The sequence below is a fragment of the Notolabrus celidotus genome, chromosome 17 (assembly GCF_009762535.1).
Source record: "Notolabrus celidotus isolate fNotCel1 chromosome 17, fNotCel1.pri, whole genome shotgun sequence".
Taxonomy (NCBI): Eukaryota; Metazoa; Chordata; class Actinopteri; order Labriformes; family Labridae; genus Notolabrus; species Notolabrus celidotus.
The window spans coordinates 22,593,937-22,619,944 of record NC_048288.1 but is presented as its reverse complement, the minus strand read 5'-3'; the positions used below and the strand labels follow the sequence as shown (position 1 = coordinate 22,619,944).

General features: G+C 39.3%; 3 protein-coding genes across 3 annotated transcripts; 1 reads left to right on the top strand and 2 right to left on the bottom strand.

Annotated features, from left to right (window-relative positions):
• Positions 1–291: 291 nt before the first annotated feature.
• Positions 292–5,595, bottom strand: mrpl15 (mitochondrial ribosomal protein L15). The gene is made up of 5 exons (XM_034706318.1): positions 5,402–5,595; positions 5,096–5,253; positions 3,654–3,819; positions 840–963; positions 292–751 (listed from the first exon to the last, which is right to left on the bottom strand). Exons 1-5 carry the CDS (start codon positions 5,504–5,506, stop codon positions 408–410), a joined length of 897 nt encoding a protein of 298 aa, XP_034562209.1. The 5' UTR covers positions 5,507–5,595; the 3' UTR covers positions 292–407.
• A 440-nt stretch (positions 5,596–6,035) lies between these two features.
• lypla1 (lysophospholipase 1) lies at positions 6,036–11,810 on the top strand. The gene is made up of 9 exons (XM_034706319.1): positions 6,036–6,383; positions 8,121–8,152; positions 8,248–8,313; positions 8,519–8,566; positions 8,645–8,715; positions 8,815–8,888; positions 10,684–10,785; positions 11,135–11,311; positions 11,393–11,810. Exons 1-9 carry the CDS (start codon positions 6,315–6,317, stop codon positions 11,450–11,452), a joined length of 699 nt encoding a protein of 232 aa, XP_034562210.1. The 5' UTR covers positions 6,036–6,314; the 3' UTR covers positions 11,453–11,810.
• Positions 11,811–12,921: 1,111 nt separating this feature from the next.
• LOC117829036 (regulator of G-protein signaling 20) lies at positions 12,922–22,984 on the bottom strand. Its single transcript, XM_034706547.1, has 5 exons — positions 22,792–22,984; positions 21,501–21,661; positions 17,822–17,905; positions 17,478–17,712; positions 12,922–13,872 (listed from the first exon to the last, which is right to left on the bottom strand). The coding sequence occupies exons 2-5, from the start codon at positions 21,656–21,658 to the stop codon at positions 13,684–13,686; spliced, it is 666 nt and encodes a 221-aa protein (XP_034562438.1). The 5' UTR covers positions 21,659–21,661; positions 22,792–22,984; the 3' UTR covers positions 12,922–13,683.
• Positions 22,985–26,008: the final 3,024 nt, after the last annotated feature.

Sequence of the window (26,008 nt, the reverse complement as noted above, 5' to 3'; positions counted from 1 at the left end):
CAGGCATCTGTTTCCTGTTTTCATTCTTTGAGTTATCTTATTTTCCTTATTTCCCCCTCACCTGTTACAGTTCATGTTCCTTCCATCGCGCCGCACGGGCCGGTTGTGCTCAGACACGAGGCCATTGGACGTCACACACTCGAAAACAAAAAAAGAAATATTCGTGAACGTGGTAAAAATCCTGTTTTAAATGTGCTGAGACACCAAGAGTGATGACATAACTTCACTTAAAGGATTGAAAATCTAGTTTCTAATATACACTTCACAGAATAATCTTAATTAGACACAGAATGGCTTTTTTTTTCCATATTTTTAATATAAAATGGAAACATGATTCAACATTAAACACACAGTTTTTCTGATTTCTTCCACCATACTTTACATGAAGATTTATTTATGACTTCTCCTCACACATATGAACTGTAATATTTCAGGAGTTTCTCATCAGTAGGCTTCAGAATCTTCTTCTCTGCCATGTTAACGACCCAGCCTGGAGCCAGGCCAAAGAAGATCTGTCGAACATCCTTCCTCAAAGCCAGCATGCGATACAGTTCGTCCTTTGAAATGTCTGGTAAAACGTATCCATACTTCTGTGCCAGGGCGAGCCGGGCCTGCTGGATTTTCTCAGGGTCTGCTAAGTAGCCTCTGTTCTCAGCACCTGTGTAATATGGAACCATATCCTCCCCTGGTAACATTCGCTTTGGAATGGGCTGCCCTCGCATGAAGAACGGCACGGGCTTGATCAGAATCCCTGCAAAATAAAACAAAGAGTTTTATTTTAGTCTCATAATTAGATGAAAACTTTAACACGGTTGAGAAAGTTTTTTTTATTTAGTTACCAAGACTTATAGGATCGTAGAAACTTGTAGTGATGACCCCTCCATTCCTCTCAATAGCAGCTATGGCTCCTTCAGAAGCTCTCTGAACCTCGATGTTGATTTTTGCAGCAAAAATGTCAGCACCCTGAAACACAACAAACACATGAGGAGGTGAGAAAACAGGCGTCAGGAACAACAGCCAAGTGTGGGAAGAGAATGACAACACTGTCATGTACTGCCACCTACTGGTACAGAACGATCTGAGGGCTAAAGAGTGAGATGTTGATCTGAACCCTGAATACCTTGTTTGATTATGAAGCAGTCAATACACACATTTAGAGAGTCAAAAACCTAAGTTGTTGTATTTTGCAGCTGCATGTGTGCTAGATAGAGTTTAATTCATATTTCTAGGGGGGGGGGCTGTTTGTCTTTATTTGATAGGCCAGCTTGAGAGAAGCTGAAATTGTCAGGAGAGAGTGGGGCGCCATCAGGATTGGAAATGATCCTTAACTGTTGCCTCTACATTTAGGATGCCTGCTCTACCTACTAGAGCTGACAAAGTGTGTCAGTCCATTTCCCAGCCATCATCAACCACAATCTCAGAGTCTATCTAATCATCATCTATCATCGTCTGACAACGCCTCTGTAATTCTGGTGAAGCCAGCACTTAGCTGTAAACTACTCCCAGCTAAGAGTTCCTTTTTCTATCATTTCCTGCTTTATAACATCCCCAGAAATGTCCCAGTCATATGTTATAGGTCAGTCTTTGTTCAACAACATAAGATAAAAAAGACAGAGGATTCAATCTACTTGTAACAACTGAGTTTCTTACTGAATTAACAACATTGAGAATTTAAAAAGCTACAGTTGTGCTCATAAGTTTACATACCCTGGCAGAATTTTTGATCTTTTTGGCCATTTTTCAGAGAATATGAATGATGCAAGAATTTTTTTTTTCACTCATGGTTGGGGGAAGCAAACAACTGTGTTTACTCTTTTTATATCATAAAGGCAACAGAAATTATGAATTCTGCCAGGGTATGTAAACTTATGAGCACAACTGTATGTCGTGTCCATCCCTGACAGAGGAGACAGAAATGCTCACTTATGAAATGAGGTCAGATTAATTATTTCTGTTGTATTCCAGGACGTGCAGGAAACACTGGTTGGTGTTTGTGACACTGAGTCAGGCAGATTGTTGGCTCAAGTTACAATATTTGATCAAAAGGATTTTCTGGACTGGAAACAAATCTAAGGCACTCTTTTGAGCGGTTAAAAAATATTTGACCTTGAACTAATTGTTAGCTAAACTAAATTTGCATGCACATATACCAGGGGTCGGCAACCTTTAACACTTAAAGAGCCATTTGGATTTGGTTTCCACAAAAAAGAAAACACTTGGAGACACAAATCCTTTTTGACATCTAAAATGAGGATAACACTGCCAGGGTTCCCACTCTTTTCCAGAGATCATTTTCCAGGACATTTTCAGTGATGATCAAGCTGGTATGACAGTCTAAATATAGTTCCTAATTTACTTCTTAAATAGTCTAATATGTTCCTCTCAGTGGAAGTCTACATTGAAGACATGCAGTCTATGGCTATCGATGAAATCATCTCTTACATGCTTAAAAATGATGGCAAATTGATTATAGAATAATGCAACTGCAGATGTACAGCACTTCACTTTATAAGTGCAACCACGTAACAATGATGGGCAACTCTCATCTCAGCTTTCTCTTTTCTCAAAAAATATAAAATTAGCTAGTAAAAAACAAAAGAGCCAGCAAAGGAATCTGGAAGCTGCCTTACTGAAATAAATAAATAATAATAATAATATGAGGATCAGTGCATAAATTGACCTAAATAGATCTGAATGACAAAAATGGCCTCAAATGTTGAATGGGGATGTGTTTTTTTTAACCTTGTTACATCGCACACAGTCATGTTGGAATAATTTTCCAGGACAATTTACTTTTTCTCCCATTTTCCAGGTGTTTTCCAGGACTGGAAAACTGGTCAACTGTTTTCCAGGTTTTCCAGTTTTTCCAGGACACGTGGGAACCCTGCACTGCATATATATATATATTTTTTTTTTTACCTTTCTGCTATGTATAAACAACTAAGTGTGTTGCTTATGAAATCAATGAAGTCCCCAAATTATTGCAATTATGCTACACACAAGTGACTTTTATTTTGAAATGACACATCAGATCGAGAGTGATTGACAGGATTAAACCATGACTTTTCCACTATCTGTCTGAACTGAAATTAGTCAGTGGAAACTGTGATTTTTTAAATATTCTCACTTTGCAAATTTCTAAAATCATCATTTAATCAGCAAATATGCTTGTTCTGTATATTTGCGTATTTTTATGGTTTTTGTAGATGTTTTTTCTGCATACACCAAAGCCTGCTGAAACGTGATTGGTCAACACTGCTCAAACCAAAAGCATGTAACATAAACAAATCAACTCCCCATGCTGAAAACCCAGAACCTTGAGTCTTGATTCTGTAAATAGAGATCTGTTCTAACATAAAATGTGGGAAAGATAACACCTGTACAATAACTGGTTAAAAAAAACCAATTCAGCCTCCAGGAAACAAAGTTTGCTAAAAAAATAAAAAAAGTCACTGTTTGGCCCAATTTCAATTAACCTCTTGTCTATCAACTCTGTAATGGACAATAAAAACATTTCATTAACTTAAAGAGGCAGATCAGTGTTACTTTTATTTAACCTTTGAAGTTGAGAGAACTTTGAAACCCTCTAATGACGAAGGCTAGGTGTGAAGAAGTTCATCTGGAACAATAACCTTTAAGTGTGCAGTAAGTACCTCATCAACCAGCTGGACTCCAAAGTCCCTCTTCAAAGGCTGGACCACCACCCCTCTGGCATTGACCAGCTGGGTAAGGTCTATGGGCTCTGTGGGATCAACTCGTCCAAGATCAATCAGGTACTGCAGTCGTTTCAGTGACAGGGGCTGGTACTGAGGACGGCGACTGGAGGGAGAAGACAAACATTTGTGATCCTCAGAACAAGAAATAACTACTGAAAATACAGCATTGAAATCCATCTTTCATTTCAAATCAGTGTTTCATCTGTCACAAACACTGATAACACCTTTACAACTGCACATAGGGGGGAACCACAAGATAAATGCCATTAGTGCCACCGTGAAGACTCATTGAGTAGTGGCGTGGGGAGTCAAATTGGAAGAGAAATCTGCTTTGACAGCTGTATTATTTTCAAATTAAAACACAGATACAGTATTACAGTGTCCTGTTTTGTCCATACCTACAACTGGATGCAATGATTTTTCCAGGGAGAGTTAAATTGAACTGTTGTGAGCAATGACAAAAACACAAGTAAGGTAGAAATGGCTTTCTTCTTATTCTTTGAGCAGGGTAAGTGAAAAGTGAATCTACAGGCACAAGATCTGGCTCCATGTAATCAATACGAGTGTTACTGTTAGATGCAACAAATCCTAAATTTAGCATTGTAAAAAAGTGTCTATTCACAGATAACTATAGCACCCCTTAATAATCTGTAGTAGCTATAATAATAATAATAATAATAATAATAATAATACATTTTATTTATAAGTGCTTAAAAATAAGGCACTTTACAAAAAAGAAAAATTGTACAATAGATAAGCAAAGGACAGCAAAGCAAATAAATAAATAAATAATAAAAAAATCAATCAATTCTAGGTTAAAAGCCTTTCTAATTAGGTGGGTTTTGAGTCCGGATTTGAAGCTGGTGAGTTAGAGAGAGAGTCTGAGGTGTTGGGGGAGAGAGTTCCAGAGGGTGGGGGCAGCGACAGAGAAAGCCCTGTCCCCCCAGGTTCGATGCTGGGTTTGGTGAGAGGGGTGAGGAGGTTGGCATTGGTGGATTGGAGGTTGCGGGTGGGATTGTATAGTTGCAGAAGGTCGGTGAGGTAGGAGGGAGCTAGATTATGGAGGGCTTTGTAGGTGATGAAGAGGATCTTATACTGTATTCTGGAGGTGATTGGAAGCCAATGGAGGTGTCTAATATCTACCATGGAAGTTTGACAGCAAGTTTCAGTTGCTGAAAATAACAAAGTAGAGATAAATATTCTTCTGGCTGATGGTAGTATAACCTAAGTCTTTTACACAACCAACGAAAAACTCTCCACAGGAGCTTTGATGACAGCCTGTAATCTGTGATGTATTTTTGCCCTGTGAAAGCAAACATTTAAATCGCATAAGACCAGCAGTTTCATTCAACAATAACAGAGCACAGGGTGACAGTTACCTGTGTCCTTCATTGTAGCCATATTTTGGGATACGAAGATAGAAGGGTGTCGCACCCCCTTCAAATCCTAGCCGTGGTCGGTTCCCTCTCTGCCGCTCTCCTTTATGCCCTCTGCCGCTTCTGTTTCCGCCATGCTGTCCCCTGCCTCGTGTTAATGCCTATATTTGCAGAAACATACATTTGCACAGTGCCTTCTCATGAAAACAGCTGACACACTGTCAACAAGCATGTCTCAATGTGCTAACATAGCAATGCTAGCTAAAGTGAGATGCTGAAGCCAATTAAAGACACAACAAAAACACTCACCTCCTTAGTGGATCCTGGCTCAGGCCGCAAGTTTGCTAGACTAATTCGTGGAAGATTCTTCAAAGCATCCAAGGCTTTACCGCCAGGCTTCACGGGGACAGACATGTTTCTGTAGCTCACATGTCAAAGTTAGCCAAACCAAGGACATGGAGGTCACGTGACCGAGGTCGGAGGAAGTACTTCTGATTGGCACGCTAACGTTTCAAAATAAAAGCACGGCAGTTAATAGATTATATAAACAGTTGAGCTGTTTAGCACTTTAGGGCAGATTTCGTGAAGTACTATTAAAAGTACTTCAAATACTTGTGTGACAAAGATTCAAACCAACTAGAACTTCTGATTTAAATTCTAAAATAATTCATGACGTTTTTAAAAATACATTAATGTCATAATAAATCAGCAGGTCACAAGGTGCATCATGTTTCACTGATATACCTGAAATGATGAATTTTGTAGATTAATATTTTCATTATTTATATAGTCTTACAGTATATTTAAGAATCGCTTAAATTAGCTTTGCGACAACAGTTGAGGATTTGACGGTTATTAAAGTAGGATTGATTGACATTTCAATGAACCAATCACCACTCTGCATTTGTAAACTACTTCCAGTGAGAGCCAATCACCTACCGCAGGGGGCGGGGCTTAACGGGATGTCGCTGCCACAAACGAGTAGTGTACAAGTGTGGTTGTGTGATCCGTTTCAGTGTTATTTTGTCAGATTATTTGAACTTCACATTAAGACTGTCAGTAGTGATTCGTGACGGTGGTACCTTCACCTTCACCGTCGGTCGCTGGTTTTAAACTGTTTGAAGATATTCAGCCATAGTCGGACTAGGATTGGGAGCTGAAGGTGTCGTTATTAGCTAAGTGTAGCTAACGTGTTCCTTCATATCAGCTGCCTCAGCGCTGTATGTGCGGCAACAACATGTCAGCGCCTTTACCTGCCATTGTGCCTGCTGCCCGGAAAGCTACCGCAGCGGTGAGTTCAGCACTCAACACTTACTCTATCAGGCCAGTTGAACTCAAATCAAAAGCACACACAAATACTGCTTAAATGTGACCTGTATAACCCACATTACTTACAGACAAGTTTATATGTGTTGCACCTTGAAGAGAATTAGTGCCACTGAAATTGTTTTAGGTATGTTTTTATTATTATTGTGCTGAGAAAAAAGTCAGAATTCTAACCTTTTTCTCAGAACAATAATAATAATAAAAAAATGTATTGGACCTTATTTTTTTTTTGTGGAATTAAGTCAGAACTCTGAGAAAAAAATCAGAATTCTGAGATTAAAATCAGAATTCTGATTTTTTTTTCTCAGAATAATAACAATAACAAAATATTTTGGACATTCATTTTTTTTCTTCAGTGGATTAAAATCAGAATTCTGAGGAAAAAAAAAATCCGAATTCTGAGGTTAAAGTCAGAATTCTGACTTATTTCTCAGAATAATAACAATAATACAAAATATTGGAACTTCATTTTTCTTTTTTAGTGAATTAAAGTAAAAATTCTGAGATTAAAGTCAGAGTTCTGAGATTAAAGTCAGAATTCTGGGGTTAAAGTCAGAATTCTGGGGTTAAAGTCAGAATTCTGACTTTTTCTCAGAACAATAAGAATAATAAAATATATTGGACCTTCGTTTTTTTTAGTGGATTAAAGTCAGAATTCTGACTTTTTTCTCGGAATAATAATAAAAATATTAAAAACATTTTCAGTGGCCCTAATCCACTTCCCCAACACACATCATCAAACAGTGCACAATAGAAGTATTGAAGGGAAACAGAGAGATAGCAGGGAGACAGTTACATAACAGCAGATATGAACAGGTTAAACAGCTTCAAGTCAAACAAATGGGTGTTCCTTTACTTTTAATTTCTCCAGTGTCCATAGATCTGTGTTCCAGTGAGAGGCAGTAGCTGTAGCCTGAAGTCTACAGTATAATGTATCTCCTTTTTCCTGTAATTTAGGAGCTACAACCTGAAAAAGCACAGTCCAGGAGTGTGTCCAAAGGGGTAGCATCCCCAGCAGCTCTTTATACACACAGCTGCTTGACCATGCAATGCTTTATAAAACAGCCACAAGAGTTTTTAACAGGATCCCAAATTGATTAGGACATGAGGACGGATCTTTCGTGGCACCTTGTAGATGACCTTGTCGTTTTCAGCAGCAGTTTTTTTGGGCCACTTGAAGGTGGTTCAAGGATGCGTTTCTAGGACAGGTCATCAGAGAGTTACAATAATCAAGCTGAGATAAAACAGAATCATGAACAAAGTATGGCACAACTGGCTTGAGTTTAGCGAGGGTAAAAAGAGGCGCATACCCAAAACCACTTCCATGCTGGTCCAGACTCAGGGCCTGACCTAGTTTGATACCTAGGTTACACAGGGCAGATTTAATAGCAGATGAATAAAACTAAGACGTCTCTCTTCTAGAACAACAGGATCTGGAGCAGAGATAAGAACGCATGTTTTATCTACGTCAGCTTGAGATAATGATCTGCCACCCAAGCTTTTACCTAACAGAGTGAAGTAGAAGGAACTGCTTAGAGACATTTTGAGGTTTATAAGAGATGTACATTACATTAAAAGCTCTTATGAGATGTCCAAAGGGGAGCAGATGTAGAGTAAACAACTCAGGAGGGCCCAGGACAGAACCCTGAGGGACACCACAGGTCAGGGCTTCTGCTTCTTAATGTGTGTTATGGTTTTGCAGGTGATATTTCTGCATGGCCTTGGGGATACAGGGTAGGCAAAGACACCCTTTTTCATTTGATACAAAGTGTTATTGTCTTATGAAAAAAAGACAGATTTAAAGTGTTTCGATTTGTCCTTCCTGACAGGCATGGCTGGGCCGAAGCCTTTGCAGGCATCAGGATACCACATGTGAAATACATCTGCCCTCATGCGTGAGTATTCAGAGCAGCGGCACTAACGTTACAGGGTGTCTGTCAGTGCAGCAGATGTCTTAAAGCATGCAATATTAAGGCCTTATATAGGCAGAAAAATCTTGTCTCCATGTTATCAAACTCTTTGTTTTACAGCCTCTGAAACATTCAGAGGTTTTGTGGGATTGAACCAAAATGTGATGTCATTTTTCTCTCATAATTACAGTCCCACCATGCCTGTTTCTTTGAACATGAGAATGTCCATGCCGTCCTGGTAAGTGTCACACAATCTGAACGTATTTATGTGGACGGTGTGGGTGTCTTATTCACAGTTTTCCCCCTCTTTGTATAGGTTTGATATCTATGGGTTGAACCCAGATGCAGAGGAAGATGAGGGTGGGATTAAGAGAGCGTCAGAGAACAGTACGTTTTATTTCGTTGTAACTTCGTATTAATCTTAGGAAGGTGTCTCCTCTCTCTCTCTTTGCTACATTCTGTATTTTCTTCCTTTTCTCTCCGCAGTTAAAGCCTTGATAGACCAAGAAGTGAAGAATGGAATACCTTCACACAGAATTATTCTGGGTGGATTTTCACAAGTAAGTGTGGCATGTGCGCAGCTGATTCGTTATGTAACTCTGTTTCTGCTGTGATTCACTGCTTATGTGTATAATGTTTTTTAATAACCGAATCTAAAGGACACGCAGACGAGTGCTAAACTAAATGAACTAAAACTAAATGTTCCAACACAGAGATGCTTTTAATTAATTCTGCTAACGTGCTGTGAAAGAATTCAACATTTGAAGAGATAACAGGAAGTTAAAGCAGCTCAAGAGATAAGATTTACATTACTTTTGATTACAGTAGTGTTTGTGCATAATGCAGGGCGAGGAAAAACACTATGAAGATTTTTAACGGGAAACAAATTGTAAGGACAACACATCGTCTTCTGATGGTGGGCAATGTGCAGGGCTATTTCTTGGCTCTTAGCAGTTGCCAGGCAACCGGCGAAGACTACAGGAAGTTACTGTGCCTGGCCAACAAAAAGCCAGTGCGGCACAAAACACCCTGAGCTATTTCTTTCAGTATAGATCACAAGGTCTGTGCTAATATTGATAGATTTTGGATTCAACCAATCAGCTGTCAGAATGGCCTTTTTGCAGTTCTGTGTCTGCAGCATCACACACACAACAAATGGACAAGAAAATCACAAGTTTAACATGTTTCAAACTAGGGATGCATGATATTGGATTTTTTGCCGATATTTTACAACTCATTTAACCGATTACCAATATTTTTTCGCACACCTAATTGCAGAGATTATCAATTCTCTAATGTGTTGGAACTAGCGTACAGTATTATGGTGATACTCTTATCACATTTTTTTTTGTGTAATATTCATTTCTTGTGCAAAATAAAAAAATACTTAATACCTAAAACTGCATATTTATTTATGACAATTGCTTTCAAACAAAGTTCACAAAAAAGATACATCCTACTTAAAACTTGGATGATGCTCTCCCTGAGAAAAGCATAACAATCCCCACAACCAGGGCAAATTTGGCCAATTTCACATTTGACATAGTAAGTAAACCTAACCTCTGTTCACAGGGAACATGTGAAAAGTGCAACTGTACAGCTATTAAACCCAAATTAAATAAAATGGTTTACTCTTTGACAGTAAATTTGTCTAAATTAGTCAGCTACATGAACCTTACAGACTGCTGCTTAAATTCAAATTTAACTTAAAACATGAGCCCAACATGTGTGCAGCATAGAGGTGTGAAAAAATATCAATACAGCAATATATCGCGATACTTTGACCTCCAATATTATATCGATATTTCAACTCTTAATATCGATATTTTTGTAATAATAAAAATTCACATTTAAGCCGAGTTGGTACTAAGATACAACTTCAGTATTTCAAAAACAATAAAGTGGAAAAGTTGTTTTCAATCAAATAGTTTTAACTTAATTTGTCCTTTCAATTTTGAGTAATATTGTGTGATTTACATTTACACCATCCCTATTTTGTCTTAGTTTACTGTGTAGAATATCACAATATATCACAATATTGTGATATCGTGTAATATCGTATCGTGACCCAAGTATTGTGATGCGTATCGTATCGTGAGGTTCTTGGCAATACTCACCCCTAGTGCTGCAGCCCGTTATTTTATTGGTTAATTATATCGGCTGATATCAGCGTGTTGGCCGATATCCAATAGTTCATTTTAAACCCAATATCGACCGATACCGATAATGTGCCGATAATATCGTGCATCCCTATTTCAAACATTTCCACTGACTCTTAAACTTTTCCTCTATTAGACAAAAGAACAAACGATATATGAGGAGACTCTTTTTTAAATGTTTGGTCTGTTTGATCAGGGCGGAGCTTTGTCTCTCTACACGGCTCTGACGTCCCAGCAGAAGCTAGCCGGAGTGGTCGCTCTGAGCTGCTGGCTCCCTCTCCGCAACTCCTTCCCTCAGGTAACAAACATTGCAGTTTTCAGCTCCTTTTGTAGATTTTAGAAGTATGTCAGTAATTCAAAAAATTTTAAGTAAGTGCTTGAATATCTCGCTTAAATGTAATGTAGTTGAACACATCTTTAGTTACTCGAAAAAAATCAACTTACCCCCCCTCTAGTTAATATATTTGAACTACAGCTTAAAGACGTCTCAATGAAGGCTGTTCAGTGTCTGTTTCTGCTGATGACTAAACTTTAATTCTCACATTCATCTCCTCTGGGTAATTTCAGGACTCCAGTGCATGTGTGAAAAAAGGCTGTACCCTTCATAATCAGATGATTAGAATAATCCTAATCTCCTCTATTTACAGGCTTCTGCCCACAGTGCAAACAAGGACATGCACGTCCTCCAGTGCCACGGGGATTCCGACCCCCTGGTTCCTTTTGTGTTTGGCAGCCAGACAGCTGAGAAGATGAAGAGCCTCGTCAATCCAGCCAACATCACCTTTAAGTCGTACCGGGGTCTACCTCACAGCGCCTGTCCAGAGGTCAGTGTGGGAAAAACACCACACTTTAAATGACTTGTGGAGTTCTGTTGACTAAATTTCAGTTTCATTCTGTGTCTGCAGGAAATGGTGGATGTGAAACGATTCATTGAGAAGCAGCTTCCGCCAATCAGTGATGAGTGAAATTGAGTCGCCGCACAATCCCACCGCTTCATCTGAGTCTTTTGGGACTTTGTGGTCTCGAGGAATCAGTGACTTACTTGACATTAAAAACCACGCTGCTACTCATAGAGCCAGACAGGACTGCGGCTCCAAGTCAAACCCAGGAGAGGCCTGACTTAACCTATGCTGCATCCTGACCTGGATCCACTCACAGTCCTCAGTGTTACAGTAGAGTAACTCTAGTTGCTTGATTGTAAGGCTGTTTGCTATTAAGACGAGCCATTTCTTGCAGGAATTGTATGTACTGGAATTATTAGGGCTATACTTTATGGTTCAATACCTGCTATCTCACAATAAATGGCCTGTTAATTTTTTTTCATTGTAGTCTCTGCATGATTGTTGTGAAAGAGGGTTATTAGTTGTTAAATATACTTATTTAATGAAGCCATTAGTTATTAAATTAACCTATTTAATTAACCCATTAGTTATGACATTAACCTATTTAATGTCATTAGTTATGACATTAACCTATTTAATTAAGGCATTGGTTATGAAATTAACCTATTTACTGAAGGCCTGAGTTATGAAATTAACATATTTAATTAAGGCATTACACGAAGAAAAAAAAGGGATAAAGGATAAAAAATATTTTTTTGCATTAAGCCTTTAAAATTGACTATTTTAGTCTGTTATAATTATGTGTAATATGTTGGGGTTTTGGATTAGATTTCCCAAAAAACGACCAAGTTATAGATGCCAACTTTGGTTTTGCAGCATGTCATGGTAACTTTTTGCTATTATTGACCACTTGCACTCTGAGCATTTAGCTGAAAATTAACCAACAATTATATTGGATCAAACAATAACTTATTATACCGAGCCATTATGAGTAGAAATCTCAAACCACTTTTGAAAAAGGCACACGAAGAAAAATCTGTGTAGAGTATTGCATTACATCAGGAGAAGTAAAAATTCTGCTATGTTTTTTTTAATCAATGGGATAATTATCTCAAAATAAGGCGAAATGTTTAAAAAACAAACAAAAAAAACAACTTTTTTTTCTGCTACTATGAAATCCCAACAGCGCATCACGGCCACACAAGGAGGCAAACATTTCCTGATTGTTTTGTTTTTGCTTTGGGTAAAGATTTGGAGATACTAGTTTCTTTAAGTAGCATACATGCTATTGTTATTAGTTTGTTGACCTTGCACAGGCAGCCAGGCACCTTAGGACTCTGCAGTTGTTTAGACGTAAAGCTCGTTCTGATCTGCTAGACATTGCAGCATTTCTCTAGGATCAGCTGAGCAGATATCGCATGTTTCATGGATATAAGATCATGCATCTGGAATGCATTCAAGTTGGCTCCATGGTGAATCAAGAGACGGTCAGACATTTGCTGAAAATACTGGCTCTATAAATCCAAACCGCAAATGAAACGTTTCCTATAAAGTAATCTATTTTTAATTTGTACAAGACACAACAGCAAAAACAACATATGATTGTGCTTTATTTGTGAGAATTAAAATAGCTATTTCACACAAATTCCTTTTTAAATACACAAATATATCAGTGGTCATGGTCATGTGTTCAGTATTTTTTTCTTCCCTGTTTTCTTTAAATTAAATATCTCATGACTAAGATCACAGTATTGAAACACACAGACAAGATCTATTCCCAGGTGTCAGCTCATCAACTTGTAAAAACATTTTCTTTGAGAAGAGCTGAAAGCACCAACATATGAAGTTGTTGTCACACCTTTTTTTTGTTCTCTTTTTTTTTTTTTGGACCAAAAGGTGCGAGTGTAGAAGATCTTATTCCAAGGCACTTTCCTTCTTCTTAAGTTACTGTTAAACAAAATCTACTAGTTTCTACAAGAACTGGATATGCATTAAGGCTCACAACATACCTAAATACAAATGCAGTGCTCACAGATACATGCTTTCCCTCATAAACAAGGTAGAAAAGTGCAATGTCAAGCGCTTGGGAATATATAAAAATATAGATATGTTTTTTTGAACAAGTAACTGGTGCTGGACATAGCATTTGTTCTTGTTTGCTCCAAGTGTTTTGGTAAGCTAATCATGGGTAAATAAACAGCAGTTACAGCTGCATAAAGACCGGTTTGAAGAAGTGTTCATTTTCCTGTCTGTCTTTCTTTAAATAGCACGACTCCAGCAGGAAAACACACACAAAACTCCGTCAGGTGGGACGCATGCGCCAATTTGAAAAGCTAAGTGTCGCAGTGGAGAGTCTATGGCTCAGTGGGAGGCTCCTCCAGGCTCTTCAGCAGATCTGTGTATGCAGTAGAGTTTATGTAGCGGGGGTATGAGTCTCTCTGCATGAGCGTGTAGATCTGCTGCTGAGCGTCGTCAAACGTGCACGAGGTCGGCTCCAGCATGTTGCGGTTTATCACCTCTCGAACACGGGAATCCAAACTGACCTGGAGAAGATGAGCAGATAAGAGGTTGGAGCTGTGTTACATGTAAACACGCAGAAAAGTAAATGTCAAACCAGCTGCTGTGGAGAAAGACTGTTGGGTCTCAGAGGCTGCTGAACTCAACTGCTTGACATATGAACCCCTCTCCTATAACATACACTCCTCAAATTTAACGCCATACAATGCAAAGACAGCACTACAAGCCTGACTTAAAGCCAAACTAATATGTGAGCTTGGCTTTATCTATTCATCAAACTTGTCTGGTCTCCTTCCTGCTTTAACAGATTTCCACCCAGCCTGATTCAGGTCAGGACCAATACAACTGTTAATCTAATAAGGTACGTTTAAGTGACAGTGAGGCATCTTCATAAATCTGGCACTGTTACCACTCTTGGCCCTTTGCAGCATGTCATCTCCCACTCTCTTTCCCTCGTTCCTGACCCTGTATACACTGTCCGATTTGTTGATAGAAGCATGATAAAGCCCAACAAGTATCTTAGATTAAAAAAAATAAAAAGATGAACAACATGACAGCACTCCAAAAGTGAAGCCAAAACTCGTGGAGCTCCCCTAACTGATTGGCTGCTCTTCATGTCATTAAGCCTGCTTTCTCCATGTTAACAGATAGGACATGAGTGAAACTATAGAAAAGTCAATTACATGTTAGCTAGCAATGAATCTCTGGATCGTTTTGCCCCTGAAAGATCTTTAAAAAGGGTTTAATAAGCTCCACATGAATATAGTTTTTCTGAGTCTTCATCATTGTGTGAAACTTATAAAAGGACCAGGAAGTTTGCATATCTGACTTTTTTACCTCCTTAAATATACATGCTGTACAGGCTAGCTTTGAGTAGCTACAATGGAAAACAAAATATGTGCTCATGATAGGGTTGCCAACTGTCCCGTATTAGCTGGGAAGACTTTGGGATGATCAGACAGGAGTCTTTGGGGTTCAGTCCATCTGAGCTTGTGTTTGGCCACAATGTGCGTGGCCCCCTGAAAGTGTTGAGGGAACAATTTGTGTATAGTGCCTCTCCTAAACTCTATGGGCCTGATCTACTAAGATCCCAAATAACGAGCGCTAATTTGCGTGTGCAAATAATAATTTTGCACGTGCTATTTCTGGGCGTGTTGCGGGTGATCTACTAAGACTGCGTGCGCAAATGATAACGAGTGAAAAAGTGGTGCGGACCGCCCTATTTTACGAGGATTTTGCGTGTTCTATCGGCTGTCACCATGGAGAGTTTGAGAGAACAGAGTGGCCTTAAGCGATAAATGAAGTTTGAAGACATGGAGTTGGAGGTTTTAGTGGAGGAGGGAAATAAACACATCGGTGGACTCCAGCAGAGACATGTCAGCGTTAGAAACGCGATTTGGGAGGCCATCTGTGAAAAGGTGAATGATGTGAGAAAAAACAGAAGATCTGCCGATGAAATAAACGCATCTACTCTACTCCAAAACGCAATCAGTGTTTTGATGGAGTTTAGAGAACGATTTGAGGAGGCTTAGTCTGCCACTCTTGCTCTAGAAAAGTTAGGCGTCACTTGGATGAAGACAGTCGCCTCACTGTCCCAGGGAGCAACTTTCGGGTGAGCGTTTTCAATGCCTGATATCATCATCCAGCAACTGTCCCAAAGATTCACCAGCTTAAATGGAACTGGGAACATGTTTGAGTCAATTCGCCCCAACACACTGCTGCAAGCACGAGAAGAGGAGTTACGCAGAGCTGCCTGGCGGCTTAGTGAGCGCTCATTCTCCAAGTTAAAACTAACTAAAAACCCCTTGATGAGCACGATGGGACAGAATAGACTGAGTGGACATGTCATGTTATCTATTGAGAATGACAGATCAAAGAAAATGGACATACAGCGCATCGTGGACAAGTCCGCGGAGCTTAAGGCTCGTCCAGACAGTGGTGAGTAGGCCGAGTACTTCATATAGATTTTTTGTTTGTATGTGAACATGTGGGCCGCTGTGCCAATTTTACTAAACTTTATATCTATTGATACAGTGACCTACTGTGCTCTCATTAGTTGAAAAAGTTAAAGTGGGTGTCAGAATGATGCGGTCGCTATCCGTGGTGCTGAGCTGCTTTGAATTTGTGTTGTTTTATTATTATTATTTTGTTCTCTTGGTTTGATTGACTAAAACATTTAGTAATGCTTGTAAGCCCAGCTGTTGTGGGCATGTTGTAAAGCGATGTTATGATTAGCTTTACAGTGACCGCAGCCAAGTGTGCGTAACGCTGTGCCAGTTTGCACCTGCCTTTCAAACGTGCTAAATATAGACGCAAATACAGCGCGCGCTATCTGCTTCAGGTTTGATAGATCACATTGCGTGTGCTAAATGTTTACATTTGCATCTCCTCCTCCAAGTATTTTGCGCGTTCTGATGATCTACATGTATTCTGCATATTCATGAAGGCAAACACTAAATGATTTGCGAGTGCTATTTTGCTCATTTGACAGACGCAATCCTCGGTGCTCCTGGTTAGTACGTCAGCTTTGCGCGTGCTATCAAGTTTGCACGTGTTTTTATACACGCAAACCTTTAGTAGATCGAGCCCTATGTGTCTGATTTTGTCTCTCAGTGCAGAGAACGTCTGCATCGTGATGCCATGCTGGTGAAAGACGCCCTCTCTTCCTCTCAGGCTGGTATGAAGAAGAGGTTTGATCGGAAAGCAGTTGAGCGACAGTTCCAGCCATAGAGTAATCTGAGTGTATGTGCCTTTAATTGTCATGCTGCAGGTAATTGGTGCTGCCAAATGGGAGCAACTGAGCATGTGCGCTGCAGTGTGTGCTTTCATCTGAGCAGGACTAGGAGCAACATTATTTTCTAACCGTAGCTTTGTTTTTGTTTTTTTTATAGTTTTGACGCTTTTGTGGAAATATAAGTTAATAGCGACAAGAGAAGTGATTTGTTTGTCTATATTTTTAATAAATTCTCGGTTTATTTAATTTTATACGGCGTTCATTTCATTTTTTGTAAACCTATTTTACAACGCACGAGTCAGAAAGATCATGTCCTGCAGAAGTGGCAAAACAAGGTTTTTTCTAAAAGTTGCCACTACACTGGCGATAAGGTTCTTGTGTTGTTGCATACCCCTGGTTCTGCTCTCTGTGGCATCCTGTATATTGGGCTAAATTAGTTTGTTTCATACAGGACCTCAATTGTCCCGTATATTGCATAACATTTTTATTTTGCCTGTTTTTTGATGTAAAGAACCACATTGTGGTTTCTTTGAGGTTTATTTATATGAGGTTACATAATGATACAGTAAGGATTAAAGGGAATATATACACTTTCTGCATGAATCAGAATCAGAATATATGCTGAATTCACACATCATGCTCACACCACCATGGCACCGTGCACCTCTCCCTTATCTAGTAGTGAGAAAGTTGGCAACCCTAGCTCATGGCCACAAACAAACATAACAGGAAATGTAACATTTTCCAATCATAAAGAGCTCGAACTACTGCTAGATTATAATTAAAATATTGAATCAACTGATGATTCAATCCACTCAGCATTTTCTTTCTGTCATCATTGTGGGTGTCACAAATCAAACAGTGGCCTGGAGCTCATATTTTGTCAGGGTTTCTTACCTCTTTAGGGGAAAGGATTGAGATGAAATCTTCATATATCTGACGCACTTTCTCCTCCACCACAGTCTTGTTGGTCTCCTTTTTGAGATCCTCACAGGCGAGCCAGAACATCATGTTCTCTTCGCTGAACTCCGTCCGCAGGAACTGCCTGAAGCAGCCACGACCCGCTGCACTCTTCATCACCTTTTCAAACGACATTGACCAGGAGCGGGCGTCTTCCAGAGTAGGCTCCGGGCTATAAGATTGCAGATAAGTTGATACACTGCTCATCTGTTGTGTAAGTAGCTGTACACAATGGGAAACAACATGCTGTAGTGGAAATGTTTGTTGTGTTGAGCTGTTACCTTTCTTCACAGTTTGTGGTTCCATCTGTTTTACGCTCAAAAGTTGTTCTCTGGACCGTCTCATCCTCACTCCGAACAGTCAAACTGGAAAACAAACAAACAATAAGGCTTCATTTTCATGATTAGTAGGCTATAAATAGCGTGTCATGCAGGTCTGATTTACCTCAAGGATACATTCACAACAACACTAGAGTCTTTTAATCAGCTCTCTGGGCTAAAAAATATTGTAGTATCTTTTTAAATGTGAAACAGCTGCCAGTCATCCATTGCTGCTGGATCATGGAGGCAGCTTCCACTTTTCTCTGAAGGCTTTGCACAATATTTTAGAGCCTGCCTGCTTGGGTTTGCTCCAATTGAGCCTCATGGGAATAAGTGAAATCAGTCAGATCTCTGAACAGCCCATTAAAGTTTTAACCAGCAAATGTTAATAATTACTAGAGTGATTAGATTTTAGTTTAAGATATAGTTTGACATTTTGGAAAATCACTCGACCAATTTGTATCTATGTAGTGCAAAACAACAATATACAAAAGTTATCCCATGGCCTTAACAAAAAGAAACAGTCTGGAAGAAGGAGCAACCACAAAAAATGAAGCCAATGATGAAGTGCAAAAAACTACAGTTCCTCAAATGTTCACTAGAGGCTGGCTCCAAAAGCCAAGGAATCTCCATTAAGCTCAATATTCAAATTCCAGGATTTATTTACAGCCTGATACTAAATTTCCTTTGGTCTCCATAGTTACCTCACTTTTCATGACAACCATAAGAGGTTTTTCTTTTTACAACTCACCTTTTTTAATAAGAATTATACCTAATTAGAAGCATACTCCTTGTCCTGTTTTAAATCTCCTTTAAAAACACACTTTTTAACAATGTGTTTTTATTTCTTAACTTATCACTGACTTTTTAATTTCTGCATGGTTTTTATTTTTGTTTTTACTTAACTCATTTTAGCTCTCCTTATCTTTGTCATGTGCTTTAGTGTTTTCACTCGCTATCTCTTGCACTCTGTAAAGCACTTGGAAACATGTTTTTAAAAGGTGCTATATAAATAAAATGTATTATTAATTTATTATTATACTTAGGGACGTTGGATTTGGACTGACAGGTGGGCACATTGTTGTTGCCACAAGGCTTTGGACCCGTCCATCACTTTACCAGTGGCTGTGGTTACATTGATGGAGAGTTAACATTTCCAACATGGCGACCGTCATCTTTAGAGTACATAGCATTTTTTCCAAACACCAGTGAATGACTTCATTGAGACTTTGTCAATGTTTTATCCAATCTATGGTTAAGACTGTACTCTTTGTTTATTTTATATAGATAGACCCACAATCAATCCAGCAATAATCAAGTAATTGGCAACAGAGACAAGAAAAACCTCCTTCGAAGGCAGAAATCAGATTCATTGGTGGGCAGTCATCTGCCACGACCGGCTGGACCATGAAACTGAAGCGAAGAGAAAAAATGCCACAGCAAATCTGCTGCCCTTACAGACAGCAGAGGACACTTCAAACCCTTCCAAAGCTTGAAATTTAGACTAAAATCTCTCACTTTTAACCAAACTGAAGAACAAATGGCAAATAATGGTTTGATTAGGGTCAATACTCCTTACACTAGAACACTTCCATTTCCCCTGATTTGGTCAAACCATTAAAAGAAGCGTAAAATCAAAGATTAATAAAGAAAAGATTTCCCTGTATAGTTAACCATTCAAATGTTTTCTACATGCCTCATTTAACATACTGCAGGCATTGTTTGTTCCTCATTAAAATAACAGAGCACCTCCAGTAGATTCAGGAGGATCTTCTGGGATCGTTGGGAACGTGTGGATAAATAGATAATTATTTCAACTTGCCGTGGCGTCCTGTGGGGGTTCCCTGTGTGTAATTAAAAAGCCAATGTAGCAGCTGGCTGTAGATTAATTGGTTCAGGTGAGAGTCCAACGTGAGCCATCCCATCTGGGATCGAGCCCGTCGTAGCTGTGCAACAAATAGATGAAATGATAATAGACATAGAGACAAAGTGTTTTACTCATCCCCAGCGGAGTGAATTAACATGGCCGAGCTCTGCACACAGCAGGTTGGATGATCTCAGAGGAAACCGAAGTAAACGGCGGTTGATTCCAAAACAGATTAAAACCCCTCGAGGCCTCCGACCAATGAGATCCAGAGTGGGTCACAGGGCCGCAGTGTTTCTGTTTTTCTGAACTATAGTGTGGGCTGTGGTGTTGTGGAACATGTAGGAGGATGGAGGCAGAATTTAAGTTGTATTCACTACCGAGCTGCTACAACAAAATTAGAGTGGAGATGGTATCTTCAGATTTGAAATAACGCAGACTGCTGCAAAATCCCTTCACCTTTAAAGGTGACACATCATGCAAAAACGACTTTTTAATGGTTCTCTACCTGAAATATGTGTCCCTGGCATGGCTAAAAATCCCCCCCGAAAATGAAAAAAATCCATTCTGCCCCTGTTTTGATTTCTACACCTTTCTGTAAATGTGTGCTGAAAAGAGCCGTTTCAGTTTTCTGTGTTTTATTTTACGTCACAACGCCATCCGGTCTGTAACGGAAGTAAGAGCTGGGAGCTTGTTCAGCCCATAGACTGTATAAAATACAACTCAACTCCTCCTCCATTTTTCATTACCTGCACACACGTGTGCTAACAAGGAGCTTAGGAGGGAGACATGCTAGTTGTAGGCTGTCTTAATAAACACAAAGGTCGGTTTTACTCCCCACGTCTGCAGATTTGAAGATCTAGTGGATGATTGTATTTTTCATGGAAAAATGCTAGCGCTAGTTAGCATAGCCACATAGCTACATGTTTGTAGCTGTGTACCAAGACACATGTCGACATACTGACAAATAAAACAAAAAGAAACACAAAATCTGTGACCAATCGTTCGGAAAGGTCCTGCTGCAGGCGCCTCTCCGTCAGGATCAGATTCTGGATCAAATTCAGAGGGTTGAAGTAACGCGGGTCTGTGAGCAGCTGTGTATATTCAGCCAACATGTAAACATTAGATCAAGAGCTGAGGGCACATCCACTTCCTGAGGGGGCGTGGTCAGAGAGCTCATTCTCTCTTAAAGGCACAGACACAGAAAACAGCCTGTTCTGAGCAGGGCTGAAAAAGAAGGGTTTACAGGCAGACCAAAATCTGATTTCAAAGTGTTTTTTTGAAGATAAACTTCAAAGACATGTTTTGGGGACCTCTTAGACCAATATATTTTGATGAAAAAGAGAACAATATGCCACCTTTAAGACATCAACAAGAGATACAGATTTTCCTGTAATCTGTACAGACTGGTAACAAATCTGTACGGCAGAGACGTTGATCTACATTCCTCTAATTCTCAATTTTAAGATGTGTGACTTGTTCTACATAATCTTTCCTGGTATAGATATTCCATTTCAAGTACAGTCTCTTCCTGCAACATCCCATTTTTTCAAAACATGACAGCTAGACTGCAAAACCTTGTTGCATTGTCACATAAATAATACTACATTATGCTTAAATCATTATAAAAAAAGACATTGTATACATGGCTAGATAGATTTCACACATGTATCCCGTCATCTGTCATAAATAGTCCCTTATCCCCCCCTCCTGTGTATGAGACCATACGTCTCCTGTCTGCAGCCTGCTGTGTGGGAACCTGAGGAGTGTCATTACCAGGAGCAGCTACAGCAGCAACACCAGCAGAAGCAGCAGGCGTTTGAGGCGTTGGTGGGGGTGTTTCCCATTCTGTGGCGCGCTTGGAGGACACTGGCAGCTGCTTCCTGGTGAACCTGCATCTGTCTCTTACGCATCTCCACCCGCTCTGAGCCCATGGACTTAAGGGAAGAGAGGGATGGGAGAAAGGCAGAGTGAGCGAGAGAGGGAGAGAGAGAGAGAGAGAGAGAGAGAGAGAGAGAGAGAGAGAGAGAGAGAGAGAGAAGGGGGGGCGGTTTACTGGAAGATTATTACTGCATTAAGATGGAGCATCACACACACAGACATCACACACAGAGACTTAAACACGCAATCCAAGAAATCACAGGAGATTAAAGATCTGACATGATGCAAAGAGGCCTAGAAGAGGAGGGTGAATCAAAACTGATCAATAAGGCAAAGCACATGATCAATTTGACTCTGTTATTGATCACATCAGCCATTTTCAACACCAGAATGTTAGATGGGGGAAAAAAACGTGTCTTAGTGAATGCACAAGCCCCTCACGATCATGCGTGGGGTCAACTTCTGTGCAATGCATCCTGAAAATTTGACTTTTTTTTCACCATGGATTGAGGCTTGTGGTGCGTTTAAGTGCAGATCTCGCCCTGTAAGCATCTCAAGCTGCAAATGACAATCTTCACCACCAGTTTTAGAATCAGTGTATCAAAAAAAAAAAAAAAAACATGTGATGAGCAACAACCGCCTTTCTCTCTCCCTCTATCTCCCCCCTCCTCCTCTTTCTGTCTATGAAGGATAAGTGGTAATGATAGCGACAAGGCGTTACTCCTGGACCGCAGCGATCGCATCCATCAGTCGCATCCTTTGGGAGGATACACACACGCGCGCTCACACACGCTCCCACACACACACATGCATGATGGTGGATTCAAGACAGGGAATGGTTCTGAAGAAAGCAGCATGCAGCCATTTATAGGAGCATAATCACATTATTTGATCAGAAAAAAAGATGATAACTTGCAGTCGATATTTTCCACCAGGTAAAAAGCAGAACACGTCATATTCACATTATTTTGTTTAGCTAGGATTCCAGGCTTCTTCTTTTTTTTGCATCATTTGAAGATGAATCCTTGTGCTTCTATCTGCTGCAATATCCACATAAAGATGCTTCATGCACAGCCTCCCTGTATCCTCACGTTTCAACCGTTTTATTTTCCACAACATGCAACAAAAACAGGGACGCACACTGATTTTAACACTGTTCAGAAGTCGAGCATAAATGTGTACTCACTGTGTCACCATGAATGCCAGAATACAGGTGATTTTTTTGGCTCGATCACATCCGCCTGCCTCGACTTGACACAAACCAGTTGGTGTCCTCTCTGCGCATGCGTCCCCCTGTAAGTGTGAAAAAGATTTTCTGCGCTCGTGCCGTACCCACCAGAACACAATGTGCGCTGTCTGTTTCTGATGGTTTCTTCAGGACACACTGATACACGACACAGAATTATATTTAATAATACTCCAGATTAATTTTCAGCCGATCACTGCTCATATACTGTATACAGATATTCTGATTACAGGCTTTCACTGTGAATTAAATTATAAAGAAATGCACAAGCCACTCCTATTTGTTATTTCCTTAAAGCTAATGAGGGATCATTCATAAAACTGCGAATCAATGAAGACATTTATAGATATCCCTTAATTACCTGACTGTCCTGATATCAAGATCATATCTATGTATTTACATTGTGTGTCTGTATTTCTGTCTCTTTAAAATATAAAGTTTATTACCTGTGTGAACTACTGTTTTCAGCCAAATTGCCCCATGGGGACATTTAAGATTTTCCATTCCAAGGTCTCGGTTTGCAAACGTATTTATTCAGTCAGGCTTTCATGTTGGGTTTAACAATTGTATTACTTACCTTTAACTGTAATATTGGTTTAAATGTTAGTAATTTTAAGTGTTATCTTAATCTATTTTTATTTATTTATTCATTTTTATTCATCTACTTAGTTTGATTGATATTTTTAGCCTTAGTTGTATTTTCAACTCTTATCCTTACCCTTTTTAAATCTATTTATTTTCACTATTTGTATTCTTAATGTTGATGCTTTAACTTATTTTAATTACAAATATATTATTTTTGTTATGCATTAGTCTCTATTTTATTTTATTTTATTTTATTTTATTTTATTTTATTTTATTTTTAATTTGTATTATTATTATTTGTATTATTATTATTATCTTCCCCTAATATGTCTTGCCATTGTTTTATTTTTGCTTCATTCTTGTTATTCAATCGCTGTAAAGCACTTTGGGTTGCATTTGATTTGTATAGGTGTTATAAAAAAAGCTTGATTGATTAATTGATAATGATTTGATTAAAAATGAAAAATGACATATTTTAAAATAATCAAGGTTTGGACAGGGTTTTAAATAAGTATTTCTAAAGGAAAAAAAAAATCCACGCATCTGCATCCTCACCTGTCCTGATGTGACCAGGAGGCGCAGTACCGCCAATGTCCACTAGATGACAGTAGTCATCCATCTGAACATCAACGGGACTCCACAAAATTTGGAAAATAGTGCCCAACAGATGGTTGTGGGACGTTAAAGGCGAAGTGAGTGAGCTTTACTCAAGCCTTATTATGAAACAGACTTTGATTGATTTCAGCTTGGTCCTTAAATCTCCCGTTTGGTGTGCAGGGTGGACCCCTGTGTTGCAGCTCATGGCTTCCAACAGGGATGTAAATTACAACCACAATTCCTGAAGAGTTGGGATGTTGTGTTAAATGTTGACAAAAACAGATTCTGATAGTTAGATTCAACTCGACATTTGATTGAAAATAGTGTGAGTTGCATCACGTCTTCTTTTGACAACACTGTAAATGTTTGGGAACAGAGTAGAACAGTTTCTAGAGATTAAAAGTTAAATGTTTTATTGTTGCCTGATATTGAATTTCAGCAGTCAGCAGCTGGGATCTCCTTTGTCATATTTTTAGTTACATGATGCTTCAAATGTTTGATATAGGTGACAAGTCAGGACTGTAGGCAAGCCAGTTTAGCACCCTGACTCCTTCACTACGGAGCCAATCAGTTATAATATGTGCAAAATGTGGTTTGGCATCTTCTTGCTGTATTATGCAAGCTCTTGCATTAAAGAGGCCTTGTCTGGGTGTGTGCAGTGCAGCATATACAACATATATGGCTCCAAAACCTGCATATATCATTCAGTATTGATGATGTGATCCCAGATGTGTGAGCTACCCATGCCATGGGCATGCGTCCCCATACCATCAGGGGCTCAGGCTTTTAAACTGTGCACTGATAGTAAGCCGGGTGGTCCTTCCCCTGTTTGGACCGAAGGATGTGGAAACATGACTTCCAGAGAGAATGTCAAATTTTGATTCATCAGACCATGAGAGCATTTTCCACTTTGTCTCAGCCCATTTCAAATGTGTTTGGGTCCAGAGAAGCTGCAAGGGTTTCTGGATCACGTGGTTCGCCATGTGAGATACAGTTTTAACCTGCATTTGTGGATGCAGCAACAAACTATGTTCACAGACAATGGTTTTTGATGTGATTTTCTGCCCATGCAGTGATTTCCACTGCAGAGTCATGTCTGTTTTTACAGTAACTCAGTGCCACCTGAAGTCCCAAAGCTCACTGCCATCCAGTAGCAGTTATTGTTAATGCTATGTACTCTTTTTCAGAAAATCCTCAATTTCTTTTCAGTTTTTCGCTTACGAACATTATTCCTCACTCAGGGTGGTGGACCTCTTTCCATCTTAATTTCTAAAAGACTCAGCTGCTCCAGAATGTCTTTTTTATAACCAGTCATGTGGCTAATGTTGCAAATGAATGTAATTAGTTGAGAGATGTTTCCCCTCGTGTTACTTTTCAGTATTAAACAACTTTTTCAGTGTTTTGTTGCTCCTGTCCCAGCTGTTTTGAAACGTGATGCTGGCAACAGATTTTAGATAAACATATATTTTTCATAAAACAAATCTTTTTTTTTCAGTTTGAACATTTGATATGTTGTCTTGGAAATATTTTCTAATCAAACAAAGGCTTTAAATGATTTGCAAACCATCCAATTCTGTTTTTGTCAACATTTTACACAATGTTGAAACTCTTATGGAATTAGAATCTAGGCTTCTTCAGCAAGTTCAATCTATGAAATTTCCAATCAGCCACCAACATTTTTCAAATTACTGATAAACTTGATCACATGATTTATTCATACGTTCTCCTAATGTAGCACTTCCCTGATGCAGGCACTTCATTTCATTGATGGGCATCAAAGTTTGAGGACAACTGGGACTGACTACCCACCGCCCTCGATGAGCCTGAAATGAAATTGTAATTTTTGTTTGAATTTGAGTTATGACTTTCGAAAATGAAATGAAATTGTCTGAATAAATGTACATGGTTCTGAACTTTTAATATGAAGAAAAGTGTGAGACCAACAGGATCGGCCCCTGGTAGCAAATAAAACCTG